The 16,009-nt window shown below is 37.4% G+C and overlaps 1 protein-coding gene across 2 annotated transcripts; it reads left to right on the forward strand.

Moving 5' to 3' along the window:
• Window positions 1-349: 349 nt before the first annotated feature.
• LOC142335112 (tyrosine aminotransferase-like) lies at window positions 350-12,565 on the forward strand. Of its 2 annotated transcripts, none has more exons than XM_075383468.1 (2): window positions 350-370; window positions 11,266-12,565. In XM_075383468.1, the coding sequence occupies exons 1-2, from the start codon at window positions 365-367 to the stop codon at window positions 12,502-12,504; spliced, it is 1,245 nt and encodes a 414-aa protein (XP_075239583.1). In that variant the 5' UTR covers window positions 350-364; the 3' UTR covers window positions 12,505-12,565. The 2 variants fall into 2 exon arrangements, with proteins under 2 accessions (XP_075239583.1, XP_075239582.1); XM_075383467.1 differs by lacking the exon at window positions 350-370 and adding an exon at window positions 512-761.
• Window positions 12,566-16,009: the final 3,444 nt, after the last annotated feature.

Genomic DNA, 16,009 nt, shown 5'->3' on the forward strand with positions numbered 1-16,009 from the left:
CAGTCCTTACGCATTTTACGCCATAAAGACAAATAAACTACTGTGCTAAAGTACTTCTATATTAAATGACAGAACATTCATCATAACTGACAACATCACTCTTCTCAAATGAAGAGTGCTAGTACTATTAGTTCCAGGTGAAAATTTTCCTATTCAGAAGATGAATAAATTATCAAATAGGTCAAAGAGTTAACTAACAGTAGAATAGATAAGATGAGATAAGAGATAGCTGGCAAGCAAACCCAAACCTACATGAAAGTACCAGCGAACAATAAGTAATTACAAAAGCTGAGGATGTTCTTTCACACTTGACAGACTTGATCATTTATCAGTGAATTAGTGGACTTCACTGGCCTCGCACCAAATGCAAGTATGAACACTTTAAACTATTTACTGAATACTACATACCTGCGTGATCGAATTGCATTAGGTGAGTGATCTTTGAACTTTAATGAACAGATTCAAAAAATAAAACGTTCGTTAATGGTTGACTTATATTAAGTTAAACCAAGCTTAAATGCCGTACTTCAATGGTCAAAATCAGTTCTGTAAATCTCTTCTCAGCTTCAAGCAGTTTGACTTTGGATAGTACCATATCACTTTTACTAAGTTTGTTGTCAAAGTGTCACCTAAATTTTATTAATAAACAAGAGTTTCTGAACATTATAAAATAGCGGAAAATGAGATTATTAACGCAAAGTAGACCTTCGCTGGTTTTTAGTTGCCTCAAGTCATCAACTGCGGTAGGAGCGCCCTTGCAGGTCAGCTAAACTATGGCTAAATTTCATATTTAACAAGCACGGTTTTTTTTTAAAAAATAATACTTGAATTAAAAATTAAAGTGAAACATCCAAATTTATATGCGGGATGGAAATTTCCAGGAAAGATATTAACCAATTCTTTCTGGTTTCAAATATTGTTTTTCCTAGCTGAAACCATATTCGATCCGCTCCTTATATGGACAGATTTGTCCCTATTGGTACTCACAGATAACAAGTAGTATCTTAATACATTGGTTCAAAGGAATAGATGAAGGAATTGGTACGTATGACGAATAAAATTTAGATGCTTGTTAAAAATCCTGCTGCTAAATTGACCACAAATCGCAGATTTTGAACTGTCGTCTATATATCTGCAGGCAAAAATTATGTTAAATAAAATTATGTTAATTTTACACGCTTGTGTATATTGTTGATTAAAATAATGGTAATTAGAGTTCTCGTTTCAGAGAATATTAGGTCAATTTCTACGAGTTTGACCTAATGCAAATAGAGTAATACAAGTTCTAGATCTAATTGACAGAAAACTATTATTATTATTCCCTCAGAAACTTCTATGCCTATTCCAAATTTTTTGATCAACTTTAGCCAAAATACAATTAAAACAATTAAATCAATTTTAATTAAATACTATAACGCAATTTTTGGCAGCTTCGATTATAACTTTGTCATATTTGCAATAATTATTCGACTGTGCGCATAACTTTTGCTGATATTTGACTATGAAAGGAATTTTTTTGAGAAATAGTGAATGGCAAAGATCGCTTCAAAAAAAGTTGAATTTAATCTGCTAATTAGTTTTTAGTTGGAAAAGTAGGAGGATAAAGCATGATCTGAGAGGAATTAATCTGCACTCAACTATATTTGGTTGGATAACACAAGAATTTTCAAAATTTTTTGAACTTTGTCTTGCTAAACAGTACCGTACCATGTTTTTCCGTTTAACCTTATCTTACAGCATATCTAGAGAAAAAATGGATCAGATTATTGTGAACAAATTTTGATCAGACTATTTTGAACCTTATCACTATGAATATCTAGATTGAGATTGCGCCAAAACTTGAAGACATCCAAGAATAAGAAATTTTTACAAACAGTTTAACTTTAAGAATAGTATTGTCATCTGTCTACATTCATATGCCTTAAAAATTATCAATATTTGTAATTTTATTTGCAGTTAAGATCATTAACCAACAAAAATAGAATAAACAAGGACAAAAAATTCACTCTACCAAAACAGCTCTGTTTTTTTCCTGGAAGAAATTGGATATCTGTTAATAGTCAATTGATCTCTTGTTGGAAAACCCATTTTTCATTATTGTAAATTGCAGTTTTTCTTTTTGTCATATCCTGTAGATTACGATCCTAATTAATGGCACAATTTTTGTTAGACTTCTCCGTTAATTAATATCAAAGCTACAAATCCTTAGCTGCTTGTTTCCAAATATTAAAAAGGAAACTTGACAATATTGTGTATTTTGCTTTAAAAATAATCAGCATTTTAAGCAAAAGTCTTTTTCTTGTTAACATTTAAAATATTAACTTTTATGAGGTGAATTCTATAGAACTCACGTTAAAAATTTACACTCAATTTAAATATCCAACAGTTATGACCCTATAAATTCCATCTCCTGTGTTAGGAATAACATTGGTCTTCACACCAAGAACAGTGCTGGTATTTTTTTTTCGACAAATGAATTTGTTTGAGGTTGTAACGGCTGCTCTCCTTGTGTTTCACAAAGAAAGTTTTACACCGCCCAGTTCGTTCTGAGTGGTTACAAATTTTGTCCGGATACTTCGTTTATGCAGTTCACTTTTGTAACTCTATATCCGCTCCGCAGTACTTACCGTTGCATTAACTAATTTAACTAACATAGTCCTGGATTTTTCCTCAATCGAACTGGGTCCACAGATCACACAATGCGGGATCTCTTTATGTTTACCAGTTCAATCGTTTTGATGAAACAAATCTGAGGCAAAATTATATGCCTGAGAAGTGTTGTGGAAAATTTATTTCTAACCTAATCCTTGATGTGTGTGCTGCGATTTTCGCAGAGTACTCAAGAGTTGAAGACTAGAAATTAGGACACAGAAAATGGAATTCACTGATCGAGACGTTTTGATACAAAACACAATATTTGAGAGAATATTGCTCAAGACAATTTTTTGTTATCAAGACACAGTATCAATTTAACAAACATACTGCTCAAGTATTTGGGTTTTAGCAAGACCCAGTAACAAATATACTGCTCAAGACTATATTATTTCAACAGTTTTATTTCTGAGTTTATTTGCTAGCTCGAGTTGCTAGGCTGACAAGACAATTGGAGTTGTTATGAGTTCTTATTTTTTGTTCAGTTTGCTAACAATTTTTCTGCTGACGTGGCATACGCGGCTGTTTTTGATTTGCTATACAGAATTTCCTCGCTAGGGGGATGGATAATCCAAATAAAAATCGGATACAGTAATAGTTTTTGTCTTACGCAAGCTTAGCGAGCTCAGCTCCTACATCGCCGGCCCTGTTTTCCTTCGTGAAAACGTCTTCGTCCTTTGATAGCACTGGAGCGAGCTTCACTACTGGTCTCTTGTAGTATCCATATTTCGTTCGGATTTTCGCTGATTAAATCATTCCGTCGGAACCTTCAAAGGTTTCGGTTATTCGACCCAGATCGTAATATCCACGTTTGTCACTGTCTTCCACTAACCACACAAGATCACCCTGCTGAAGACTTCTGTCCGTTGTGTTCTGCCATTTCCTTCGACTGTTCAACGTTGGCAAGTACTCTTTACGGAATCTATCCCAGATGAGGTCTGCATAAGCTTGTGTTTGTCGGAAGAGCTTTCTATGATCAAGAAATTGCTCTGCACCTGATAGATACGGTAAACAAAGGTTCTTGTTGCCAAGTAGAAAATGGTTCGGAGTAATAGCTTCTAAATCCGTAGCATCAGAACTGACCGGCGTCAGCGGTCTAGCATTCAACGTCTGTTCAACAAGACACATCGTGGTCGACAGAACATCTTCCGTGCCTGATCGATTGCCCAGCACTGCATACATTGCCTTCTTGCAACTCCTAACCAGTCTTTCCCAAACTCCTCCAAAGTGTGGTGCTGCAGATGGGTTGAAATTCCATCTGATTCCTTGTTGAATCAGATGCTCTTCAATTCGCACCTTGTTCCATGCTGCTATATACTCTGCCAGTTCTTTTTCAGCTCCAATGAAGTTTGTCCCGTTATCGCTAATCATTTTGACGGGTTTGCCTCTTCGAGCAATGAATCGCATAATTGCGTTCAGACAACAATTAGTGTCTAGTTTTGGTACAATCTCTATGTGTACCGCTCGTACAGTAAGGCATGTGAATAGACGGCACCAACGCTTTTCGTTTCTTCGACCAATCTTTACCGTGAATGGTCCGAAATAGTCTACGCCCACATTCGAGAACACTGTTGATGCGACTAATCGTTCTTCAGGTAGATCTGCCATTACTGATGCCTTTGTTTGGGCTCTTCCCTTTCGACATCTAATGCATGTGTTTTTGATCGATCTCAAAGCATTTCGTATGCCTAGGATCCAGAAGTTCTGCTGAACTATGTTTCTGACATGTTCAGTACCTTCGTGAAGACTATTCTTATGTTCATTTCGCAAGAATAATTCAACTACATGGTGCTTCCAAAGTAACAGTATTGGATGCTTGGTTTTGAAGTTCAATTAACTTTTAACTATTCTGCCTTGAGCACGAATAAGTCCTTGCTGGTCTATGAATGGTAAAAACTGGAGAGTTTTGCTGTTTTTTAGAATTTCCTTTTCAGCCTTGAGAGATTTCATCTCTTCAGCAAACTGTTCTTGCTGCAGTAGTCTGAAGATGCTTGCTTGTGCACCCTCTTTTTCTTCAACACTTAGTGTTTTTGTTGCCGGTTTGTGTTATCTAAATACGCGCTGTACGTAGGCCATTGTATTTACAAGTCGATTGAAATTGCTTAATCGTTCCCACTGAATCATCAACTTCTTCTCTTCAACCTTTGCTGAGAAGACCAATTGATCGTTTTGTTCGTCTGAAGCAAATGTTAAATTCACCTTTTCAGGCCATTCGTTCTTTCGTTGCTTCAACCAGGCCGGGCCAGTGAGCCATTCGCTTCTCTTAAGTTCGTCAATCGCTCGTGTCCCCATGTCAGCTGGATTGTTAATGCCACTCACATGACTCCACTGTGAAACATTAGTTGTGTCCAAAATCTCAGCCACTCTGTTTGCAACAAACACCTGTTGCTTACGGTGGGAGCTATGAATCCATTGCAGAAGAGTAGTGGAGTCTGACCAAAAGTTGCAACTGTGAATCTTCGTTTCGTGTTCTTTCACTATCTGTTCTTTAAAACTCACCGCCATCACTGCAGGTTTTAGTTCCAAGCGTGGTATGGAAAGGTGTCGCATCGTTGCAACTCTGCACTTTCCGATTACAAATGCTAAGTCTGCAGAGTATTCTTTGGGCTTTGAACGTAGGTATGCCACTGCGCACATTGTGTCTTCAGATGCGTCGACAAACACATGAAGTTCCCATTTGTCCTTGGCTGCGCTGAAGTATCTTCTATCAATGCTGGTTTCTGCTACTTCTGGGAGCTGGTCTTTCCCTTTCAGAAACTCCGCTTCTTCGTTAGGTTCCACTGACTTGTACCAATGTTGTCCATTTTTTGTCCAGATGCTCTGCAGGAGTCGTCTCATATGAACACTGAATGGTGCAAACAGTCCAAGAGGATCAAACACTTAAGAAACTAGAGATAAGATCTTCCTTTGGGTGATTGGGGTCTCAACTTCTTTGCTTGTACCTCTACAAACCTGTAGACTATCATCGATAATCGTCCACTGTAGCCCAAGCACAGATGAACCTTCTTTGCTGGGTTCTACTTCAACCTGCTTGGTTTTGTTGATTGATCTTAAGTCCTCTGGGATTGCTTTGGTTACCACGTCGCTGTTGGTGATCCACTTATTCAAATCCATGTTTTGAGAGAAGAGGTTGTAGTTGTTTTAAAACCTTGATTGCTTCCCCAGTTGTTTCGACTGACTTGATGAAATCGTCCATGTAGAAGCTGTTTTGGATTGTTTTTGCTGCAATTGGGAACTCGTCCTCGTTATCGACGGCTACTCGCTTCAGAGCGTAGTTGGCACATGATGGTGAACTCTTTGCTCCGAATACATGATGTTGATACTCCTAAATTTGCACAGGTTCGTTCATTGTTGGTCGCCACAAGAATCTCAAGCAGCTTTTATCCCGTTCAGGAATTTGCACTTGCAGAAACAATGATTCAATATCTGCGGTAAGGGCTTTTGGTCCTTCTCGAAATCTGAATATTGTTCCGTGTAGTCAATATTGTTCCGTGTCTGAACATCAATCCGTGTAGTAGATCGGGTCCGGCTAACAGCTTGTCATTTAGGCATACATCCTTGTATTTTGCCGCAGCGTCGCAATCACGGCGAACTTTACCCGGTTTGTTCGGGTTTAGTACTGGATGGTGTGGCAAATACCATTCCCTTCCAAAAGTGCCTTTGACTTCCGATTTACCAAGGATCTTCACAAATCCCTTTTCCACATCTGTATCAATTGACTGTTGATACAATTCTTTTAAATTTGGGTCACGTTGGAATCTTCGTTCCAGTGAGTAGAGCTGACCAAGAGCTGAGCTGTAGTTGTTTGGGAGATTGGGTTTTGGTTCACTCAAGAGCATGCATGCCCACTTCGTACCGCTCGCCTGTAAACTTTGTCGTGCTCTCTAGAAACTTCTGAGCTTGCTACTCTTTCTGTGATTGACTTACAACTTTTATTTGGGAAGCATAGGTTTCAATGTCCCACCATGATTGGATGTTTTTTGCCACTTTCACATCTTCTGTGAAGGCAAAATGACAAACATTTTGACTTTTCTTGCCTGTCATGGGACCACTGACTACCCATCCTAATTCTGTTAAGACGGCAAAAGACTCACTTCGTGTTCCAATCTTATAGTCCAATGGACGTTGAATTTCGTAGGCATCCTGTCCAAGTATGATGCCTACTTCCATCAGGATGAATGCTCAGTTAGTGAGAACATTCAGGTGTCTGAATTTGTTCTTCAGTTCCTTGTAATCATAAGTTTTGTTTCCCAACGAGATTGATGGGTGTGCAAACGCTTCAATCGAATGCACCGTTGAATGTAGTCCCTTTATTGTGATAGGAACCTTTTCTGTCCTCAAATCTTGCGTCCAATGTTTGCCAGCTATGTTCAAGGTAACGTCCGTGCCTTTGGCTTGTAGTTGATCCTTAACACTTTGATCGATGAATGATACTGTTGACCCACTATCGAGGAAAGCGTAGGTAGTCAACCTGTTACCACCATTCTGAACCGATACCGGAACGATTTGAAGAAAACTAGTAACTTGGTTACTCTGGTTGATTGTTGCTGCGCTTACATTAACTGCGTGACTACCCTCGTCCATTGGGTTTTCTGAGTGTAGCAGTCTGTTGTGCTTTTTGGTACATCCATTTATACCGCACGGGTGGACTTTGCATTCTTTGATTGCATGCCCTTTCCCTAGACAATCATAACATAAGCGCTCTTTTCTCACTGCCGCAAAGCGATTGGTGACATTCACACTCTTAAATAATGGGCAGTTCCATATTTTATGAGTGCCATCCGCTAGTGGACAGTTGTTGTTTTGCATTTGCTTCGTTTCGTTCGCATTCGAACTCGCACTAATATTTGACTATTTTAAGAATCGTTTTCACTTGTTAGCGTTTGGTCGATCATCTTCCTTTCGTTCGCTCTTTGTTGATGGCATTCCTTCGTGGACAAAAGCCATTTGAGCTAACCACTTTTCAAGGAGAGTGTGGTCGGCTCTATCTTCTTGACACTCGTCAACGAAGAAGAACCACTTTTCTTTCAAGTTTGGGGGCAGTTTTTCAATTGCCACTTGCAGTGTTGAACTTGAACGCAGATCGCCCTCATAATTGTATTGCTTCAGTACATTGACTACGTCGCTGATTGTTATTGAGTAATTAATTATAGCCGTTGAGTCGGGCATTCGAATTAGTTGTTGTTTGCGCAATATGTTAAGCTGAGCGTCGACAATTAGGTAAGGTCGCCCAAACTTCCGTCCCATGAGTTCCCACGCTTGAGCGTAGAACTCTCCCGAATAGCCCATTCCTGATATAGCTGACTTCGCTTTACCTGTCAACAAAGTTTTCAAGTGGCTCATTTTCTCTGAGTCAGGTATATCGCGATGGTGAACCGTTGCTTTGAACATATTCGACCACTCCGGGCACTCTAGGGGGTTTCCGTCGAATGAACTCAACTTCAAATTAGGTAGTTGACTACTACTGCTTGGTTTATCGCGCTTATACTTGTCTTGTTCCCAGGCTGCGCTGGCACGCTCTCCGCTTGGTGACCGTGGCTTAAGTACACATTCGCGATTGAAGCTTACCCTGGGTTAATTGTTGTCGATCCTGGTTTTCGCACGCTCTAAACTAAAATCGTGCAAGTTGGAGAATTTATCCGAGTTATCGAGCCAACCGGAAACATCTTTGTTCTTAGGGGTTTTCCAATTGAATGGTGATCTACTTCGAATACTAGGGGCTGCATATTCATCAGAATCTGGTGCTCTTGCGTGAAGAGCTTCTTTCTCGTATTCCAGTTTCAGTGCACCTTCTTCTTCAAAAAATTGCATCTCCATTTCAAGCTCTTTCCTTTTCAATTCGAATTCAATTTTCTCCAACCTCATTTTTGAATCAAAGTCTTTCTCTAAAGCCGCAAGCTTTTCTGCCTTTTTAGCTGGTTTTTCAGAGGAGGCCATTGAATCGTTGCCTTTGTTTGGGTTTCCATTTTCAACAGTTCGTTGAGAAACTCCTACAACAGACTGTGAATTCTTAGCGACAGTTGGTTCTGCATCGCTAGTCAATTGAACGGTCTGATTCTGTTGATCCGTCATATTTGTTTCTCCGTGAATGTATGGTAACGAATCTGCGTTTAATATTTGTAAGAAATTTAGTCGTTGTTCTTCGTAACGTTCAATCAATTCGGGATCACGAAGAGTGTTTGCTCGCTTCCGAGAAAGATTGTAATAAGAGTCGTCAACCTTCAGTATCTGTTGATAAATGGTCTTGAGTTTGCTTGATCTATCGTTGTTTCTGATTAGCTCCTGGCCCTCCTGAGTTTTTTCGTCGAGTCGTTTTTTTAATGTTGCTAATCTGTCTTTGCAAAATGTCTGGACTCTGTGACGGAGTCACTTCGTTTGTACTTTGGGACTGCAGCTTGAATCCCTACAGTACTTTTGTTTATTTGCTTTAATTAAGCTTTGATATTCAACTTCTAATGCACTTTGCCTAATTGGCTTTAAGTCGTTGAATTGCCTGTTGAGTTTTGCTTTATTCGTTGATGCCTTTAGCACTTCACTTGTTGAGTTGGACAGCAGTTTGTATTTCACTGTCCGGGTCGGCGGACCAAATGTAACGGCTGCTCTCCTTGTGCTTCGCAAAGAAAGTTTTACACCGCCCAGTTCGTTCTGAGTGGTTACAAATTTTGTCCGGATACTTCGTTTATGCAGTTCACTTTTGTAACTCTATATCCGCTCCGCAGTACTTACCGTTGCATTAACTAATTTAACTAACATAGTCTTGGATTTTTTCTCAATCGAACTGGGTCCACAGATCACACAATACGGGATCTCTTTATGTTTACCAGTTCTATCGTTTTGATGAAACAAATCTAAAGCAAAATTATATGCCTGAGAAGTTTTATGAAAAATTTGTTTCTAACTTAATCGTTGATGTGTGTGTTGCGATTTTCGCAGAGTACTCACGAGTTGAAGACTGAAAATCAGGACACAGAAAATTGAATTCACTGCTCGAGACGTTTTGATACAAGACACAATATTTGATAGAATATTGCTCAAGATAAATTTTTGTTATCAAGACGCAGTATCAATTTAACGAATATACTGCTCAAGTGTTTGGATTTTAGCAAGACGCAGTAACAAATATACTGCTCAAGACTATATTATTTCAACAATTTTATTGCTGAGTTTATTTGCTAGCTCGAGTTGCTAGGCTGACAAGACAATTGGAGTTGTAATGAGTTCTTATTTTTTGTTCAGTTTATTAACAATTTTTCTGCTGACGTGGCATATGCGGCTGTTTCTGATTTGCTATACACAATTTCCTCGCTAGGGGGATGGATAATCTGGATAAAAATAGGATACAGTAATAGTTTTCTTCCTACGCAAGCTTAGCGAGCTCAGCTCCAACAGAGGTTAACTCCAGGCTTCAACATCGCACTACTCATAAGCATAACAACAAAATCTTATCAGTGTGAAAATCATTTGGTCTATCAACTACAGAATGAAAAATTTTGCAAAACTGGAAAAATGAAAATTAATTAAACACTATTGCAGAAAATTAGAATTCCGAGTACTTAACTGGAGTAGATTTTCAAAAATTTGATAAGCTGCATAATGCTTATAAACCTCATTCTCTCGCCAACTAACACTATTTCAGAAATAACTGATTTCAAACATTAAAAAATTGCAGATCTTTTTGGTTTTTGTTTCACACAAATGACAAGAATGCATAAGTTAGCTTTGGCATAACCTTTTTTCTTTTTTGGTATGCTCGATTTTTAAACGTTTGTTGTAAATAAAAATTGTCGTATGTTTGGTTTAAAGCGAGATTTGGGTTGCGTATATTTATTTTTCGGACTTGGAATATCATCAACAAATGCTAAAGTATAAAGTATATTTAAAAAAGTGGGCTCTGAATAAGGAACTAAGCATCCTTAAAACGCTGTATATACGTAATATAATTTGTTTAAGGTTCAGCTCTTTTCAAAAGTTCAAGTGCAAATGCAAAATTAATTTTTAAAAAGATTTTCGAAAATTTCATCCACTCAAATTTCACATCTAAGTATTATTTGCAGCTTTAGAAGTCGCGATGATGCTCAAATATTTGCTGTAATGGTTGTGAGTCAATAAGTATATATATTTACTGTCGTTCCAGCAAAATTTTGTTTACATCAGAATCACATTATGACAGCGGTAAGGCATTCAAACTTGAATTACTTGAACCAAAACCGAAGCCAAAAAACTAATGATCCACGTATTCGTTTTCCTCTGTCAAAACTGCTGCTCAGTACAAAAAACTGCTGCTCAGTATTAAAAACCATTATTTGTCACTTTTCCTGCTAATCCAGCTCATTAACCCTAAGATAAAATTCGTCTAGGTAAGTTTTGCTATAAATTACTCAATGTCTATTTTTAGATACATAACTTTCTTATGAGCCGACATATGAGTAAGTGCTAATCGGCAAACGATATTTTTTAATCCGCAATTAGCACTCCAAGGGACTTCTATTCAATTATTTATCAATTAGATTTCTTTTCATTTCTATCTGTTAAACACATTGTTACCAAATTTCGTGGAAACCAGTGACTATGCGGCGAAATTAGTTAAATCTCACTCAACATTTCTATTTTTAGGGGAAGCCGTCAGTGGATTACCAAATTAGGAAGTTCCCAGCTTCTGAAAGATCGCTCAATACTGTCAACTTATTGCGAAACATAGTGGATGCTCTTAAAATAGACAAAGATGCAACCAAAAGTTTCATTCCTCTATCAATCGGGGACCCCACAACATTCGGCAACTTTCCTATCAGCGAGGGGGCAAAAAGATCACTGATTGAGGCAATTGAGGGTGGGAATTGTCACGGATATGGACCTTCTATTGGGTTCCCGTTTGCCAGGAAAGCTGTGGCTGATTTTCACAGTAGCCGACACGTTCATTTAACCGAAAATGACGTCCTTCTGACGCCATCATGTAGCTCGGCCTTAGATCTGGCGATTGGCGCTATAGCCGAAGAGAAGTCAAACATTTTGCTTCCCAGTCCCGGATTCCCTCTCTACGAAACATTGACCGGACTGTACAATGTAAACGTGAAGTACTACAATTTGCTTCCTGAAAAAAACTGGGAAGTTGATTTGAACCAGTTGGAATCCGTTATTGATTCCAATACGTCCGCAATTGTTGTGTGCAACCCTTCGAACCCGTGCGGTTCTGTTTTTTCTCCAAAACACATTCGAGATATCATTCAGACAGCTGAAGATCACAATTTACCAATCATAGCTGATGAGGTCTACAGTCATATGGTGTTCAACAACGTCGAGTTCGAGTCATTCGGAGATCTGTCTGAGAATGTTCCAGTTTTGGTTACCGGAGGCCTGGCTAAGCGCTGGCTCGCTCCTGGCTGGCGTGTCGGCTGGATTATCCTTCACGACAGACATGATCAGTTATCTTCAGTTCGCGAAGGATTGATCAATCTTTCGCAAAGAATCCTGCACCCGAACACGATTTGTCAGTTCGCGATTCCTGGGATTCTGAGGGATACGCCACCAGAGTTTTTCAAGTCTGTGATGGCGGATATTGAAGAAAATGCAAAACTGGCTTTTTCGAAACTGGCAGCTTGTCCAAGTTTGAAGCCAGTTATGCCAGAGGGTGCTATGTATATGATGACTGGAGTTGACGTTGATACGCTTTGGGATCAACCGGATGACGTGGCATTCACCCAGAACCTGTTAAAGTATCAGAATGTATTCTGTTTACCCGGAAGTGGCTTCACATACCCAAATTCGTTCCGGATTGTGCTTACAGTACCTCGCGATGTGTTAAGCGAAGCGTGTGATAGAATTGTTGAGTTTTGCAACATGAATTTGAAACAGTAGATACCGTTCTAACATCTTGTTCCGATCAGTGTCACCTTTTCCGTTATCCAAGCCGCCCCCCCCCCCCCCCCCCCGTACCCTATCCCCCACCCCGATTGTGAAACACGTGCCATTACATAAGATAGTAAACATTATGTGCTAATAATAGAGGTGCTCAAGGTGATCAGATAATATTAGCGGACAAAGTTGGCGCGTGGGTTCAACCGGAAGGGTTCTGGCACACGAGTTTGATTATTTGCTGGTTTGTCATTTTCTTTTTGAGGTTGATGTTCTTCTTATATAGAGTGTCTGACAATGGTACAAAAGATTTAACTCATGTATCATGACAGCGTGAAAACGTCATATACAAAAAATTTGGTACTGATTAAATAATCATAACATTTTTTGATTATCATAGAACAATTTTACTACTAAATTAGTTTTATCAATTGTATGTCATCATTAAATAATATTCTAATATTTGGGACTGTGATCACTTCTAGGGATAGTTGGGAGGGGGGGGGGGGGGGGGGGGGTCATAGATAAACCTAACCTCAAAACCTACAATGTACATATAATGCACTCATTTAGTTCAAACGAATTTAAATTTAATTCTTCTGTAGATGCAAAATATACTATTTTGCTCTTCAAATCTTAATATTTCTGTCAATTTGTAACGATAAATATATAATTCTTCGCGTGTGAACATGTTTCTTACTTGTCAATTCTTCTTATATTTATCATATCAATAATTTCTGCACGTTAGCTTAGATGCAAACATTTTAACAAACAAACTTATCTGAAATTGGAGTAATTCCCCAAGAAAGATCATCTCATTTTTATATTGACAGAAAAATTTGATACTGAAAATGAGAGAATTTTTTGAGAAAATCAGTTTTTAACCTACTTTGACTAGAGATGACCTTTGCTAACTTTTAGTAATGCTTGAATTTGAACTTAATCTGAATTGCTTGTATGAAGCGTACACACATGAACTATAAATGTTCTCTTGTAAATACAGTTCAATACACCTACTCATTTTTCACCAAATTAAAAAGAATTAGTTAAATATCAGTAATCAGTCATGAATTATTTAGTTTGAATAACAATGAACTCTTTGTAAAGTTATATGTTTGAGACACCGCAAGGCATTATAATAGTATAATTTATAATGAAAGAAACTGAACGCCGTAATAAAAGTTCATTCAAGCCGCTTCGCTGTTCGATTTGGACAAAAAATACAACTAATTAATTGCTGTCGTTTTTCGAGAATTGATCATTTTCTCAACTTTACCTCAAAATGTTTAAAAATGATTTTTTGGAGATTTTTTTCTTAAATTCTCTAAACAAACTATTTTTAGTCAATTTGCATGTCTTTTTGCAAAAGTCCGCAAGTAGTATGCATCATAAATGTTAAGGAACTTAAGCAGGCGCCACTACTGTGAAAACGGACCAGTAATGGATTTGAACCAGAATCTCTAAATGACAAGCCTTGTTTGCTAACCATTATACCTCCTGGTGATGAATTCTAAAAATTGGGCGTCTCTTATGATTCCTTCTCACATTTTTTCTTGTTCCTCAAGGCTTCATCTCGCAAACCAAGTGCTCTTTAAATAAAAATAACTTCTTGGTTATCTTATCTTATGCAACTTATCTTCTTGCTCTAGATCAACCTTCAAATATATATATATATATATATATATATATATATATATATTATAACAGCTAAATTACTCCCTACACAGAAAATTTCTTTAATTGCTCCGACCCACTTAAGTGGCAGAGGAACTATATGCTGAGCAGGTTTTTTTGGTCAATCATTTTTTGCCGATAGCTGTCTTCTTCTTGCAGAATTGGGGGATGTATCAATAGAAAGTAAGTCAAGCGTCGAATACCAAAAAAAAAAAACTTTTGAATTAAGTCATGGAGTTTTAAAATTTTGTAGATTTTTTTCATATATATGTGATAAAATTGTTAACCAAATAATCATTGGTTTTACGTTTAGAGATGAAAAGGTTGCTGAATTGCTTGAACAAACTCTATTGACCTGTAATGCAGACAAAAACTGCTGACACGGCCATTTTTGACTTAGATACGGGCTATTTATACTTCCAATTCCTAAGAAAGTGTTCTGGAAAAAAAATTGGCGGCCTTTCCATAACTTAAATCGATTTCTATCAAAATCTAAAATGTCACAATTCGTTCTTGAAGTATCAAACTTTTCGTTTGCCAAAATATCTATTAAGCAATTAATTGTAACAATGACGATTTTCAACAGTCACACAGCGATAGCAAATCCAGTTGTGGTCTCATCGGTTTTTTTTGCAAGTAAATACGGATTGTAGTTTTGCCGTGTCATCAATTAAATTATTTTGTTTGCATTTTTCGTCCCGATAACAAACAAATCTGTTTGCTATTCTTTCCAAAGCCCCTTGGAAAAAAATAAATGAAGAAAAACTGTGCTTTCTGAATAAAATTTGTTCTGTTCCGAAAAATGATTTCCTGAATTATAAATGAATGCTTGAACTTCGCCAATATTTGTTGTTCGTTTTAGTCTTATGGACAAGCCTATCAAAGAGAATATTTTAATTTTTCAAATGTTATTTAACGGTTTTTGGCTAATATAAATCAGTTCGTTTTTCATTTTTTAAAAATATTTTGTCTATATTAATTTTTGTATTTTTCATGTTAATTACAGACCAGAAAGATTTCAAATCAAAGCTTAATTGTTGATTAATCAAGCTTACCAGCAGTGAAGGTCAGTGAAAAAATCATTATGATTTCGCCGAATAACCAGGGTTGTTTTTCCTTCAAAACTGTGATGGCGTTTTACACGTTTACTCTACTCAATAATGTTAGGTGCCAAAACTTTCTGTCTGAAATGGAAGGCAGTTTCTTACTATATATTTCTTACGCTTATTTGACATTTGTTATTAATATATATTTTTAAAAAAAATAGACAGACATTCAGATTTAGTCATTTGCTCAATTTTGTTGTTTGTCTTCCCTCCTAGCCTCCTTAATGGCAGATATGTTCAGCCCTCTATTGTGGCATTACTTAAATTGTTTATGGGCCAACTTACATTACTGAGCCTTCATGTTAGCTTAGAATGTAATTTCCCGAATATTGTCAATAAGCGCTTAAGATCAATTCATATATCAAATTTTTGCAAAATCCTTGAAATGATTATAACCCATAATCTGTAATTTGTCTTAATCAGCTATAAACTGTACAACATTCTCATGAAAACAAGACAACAGGAATGAAGTGTCTTGAATAAAAATTGTCGAAAAGATTATTAAATTGGACGAATTTTGCCAGAACAAGTTATATGTTTTGAGCCACATGTGACATTAATAGCGCTGAGAAAAAGCCCGTGTGATTATATTTTTTGTCTTTATTGATTTTACTATGACTTTGAACGACCCGATACCATTTCTTTCGAAAAACGAATCTTTGATTGTTGCCTGTATTTGCTTTTTTTGTACTTGCTTTACATTTTTTCATTAATGAGAGGTCACAATG

The sequence above is a fragment of the Convolutriloba macropyga genome, chromosome 2, assembly GCF_964194025.1.
Source record: "Convolutriloba macropyga chromosome 2, txConMacr16.3, whole genome shotgun sequence".
Classification (NCBI taxonomy): domain Eukaryota; kingdom Metazoa; phylum Xenacoelomorpha; order Acoela; family Convolutidae; genus Convolutriloba; species Convolutriloba macropyga.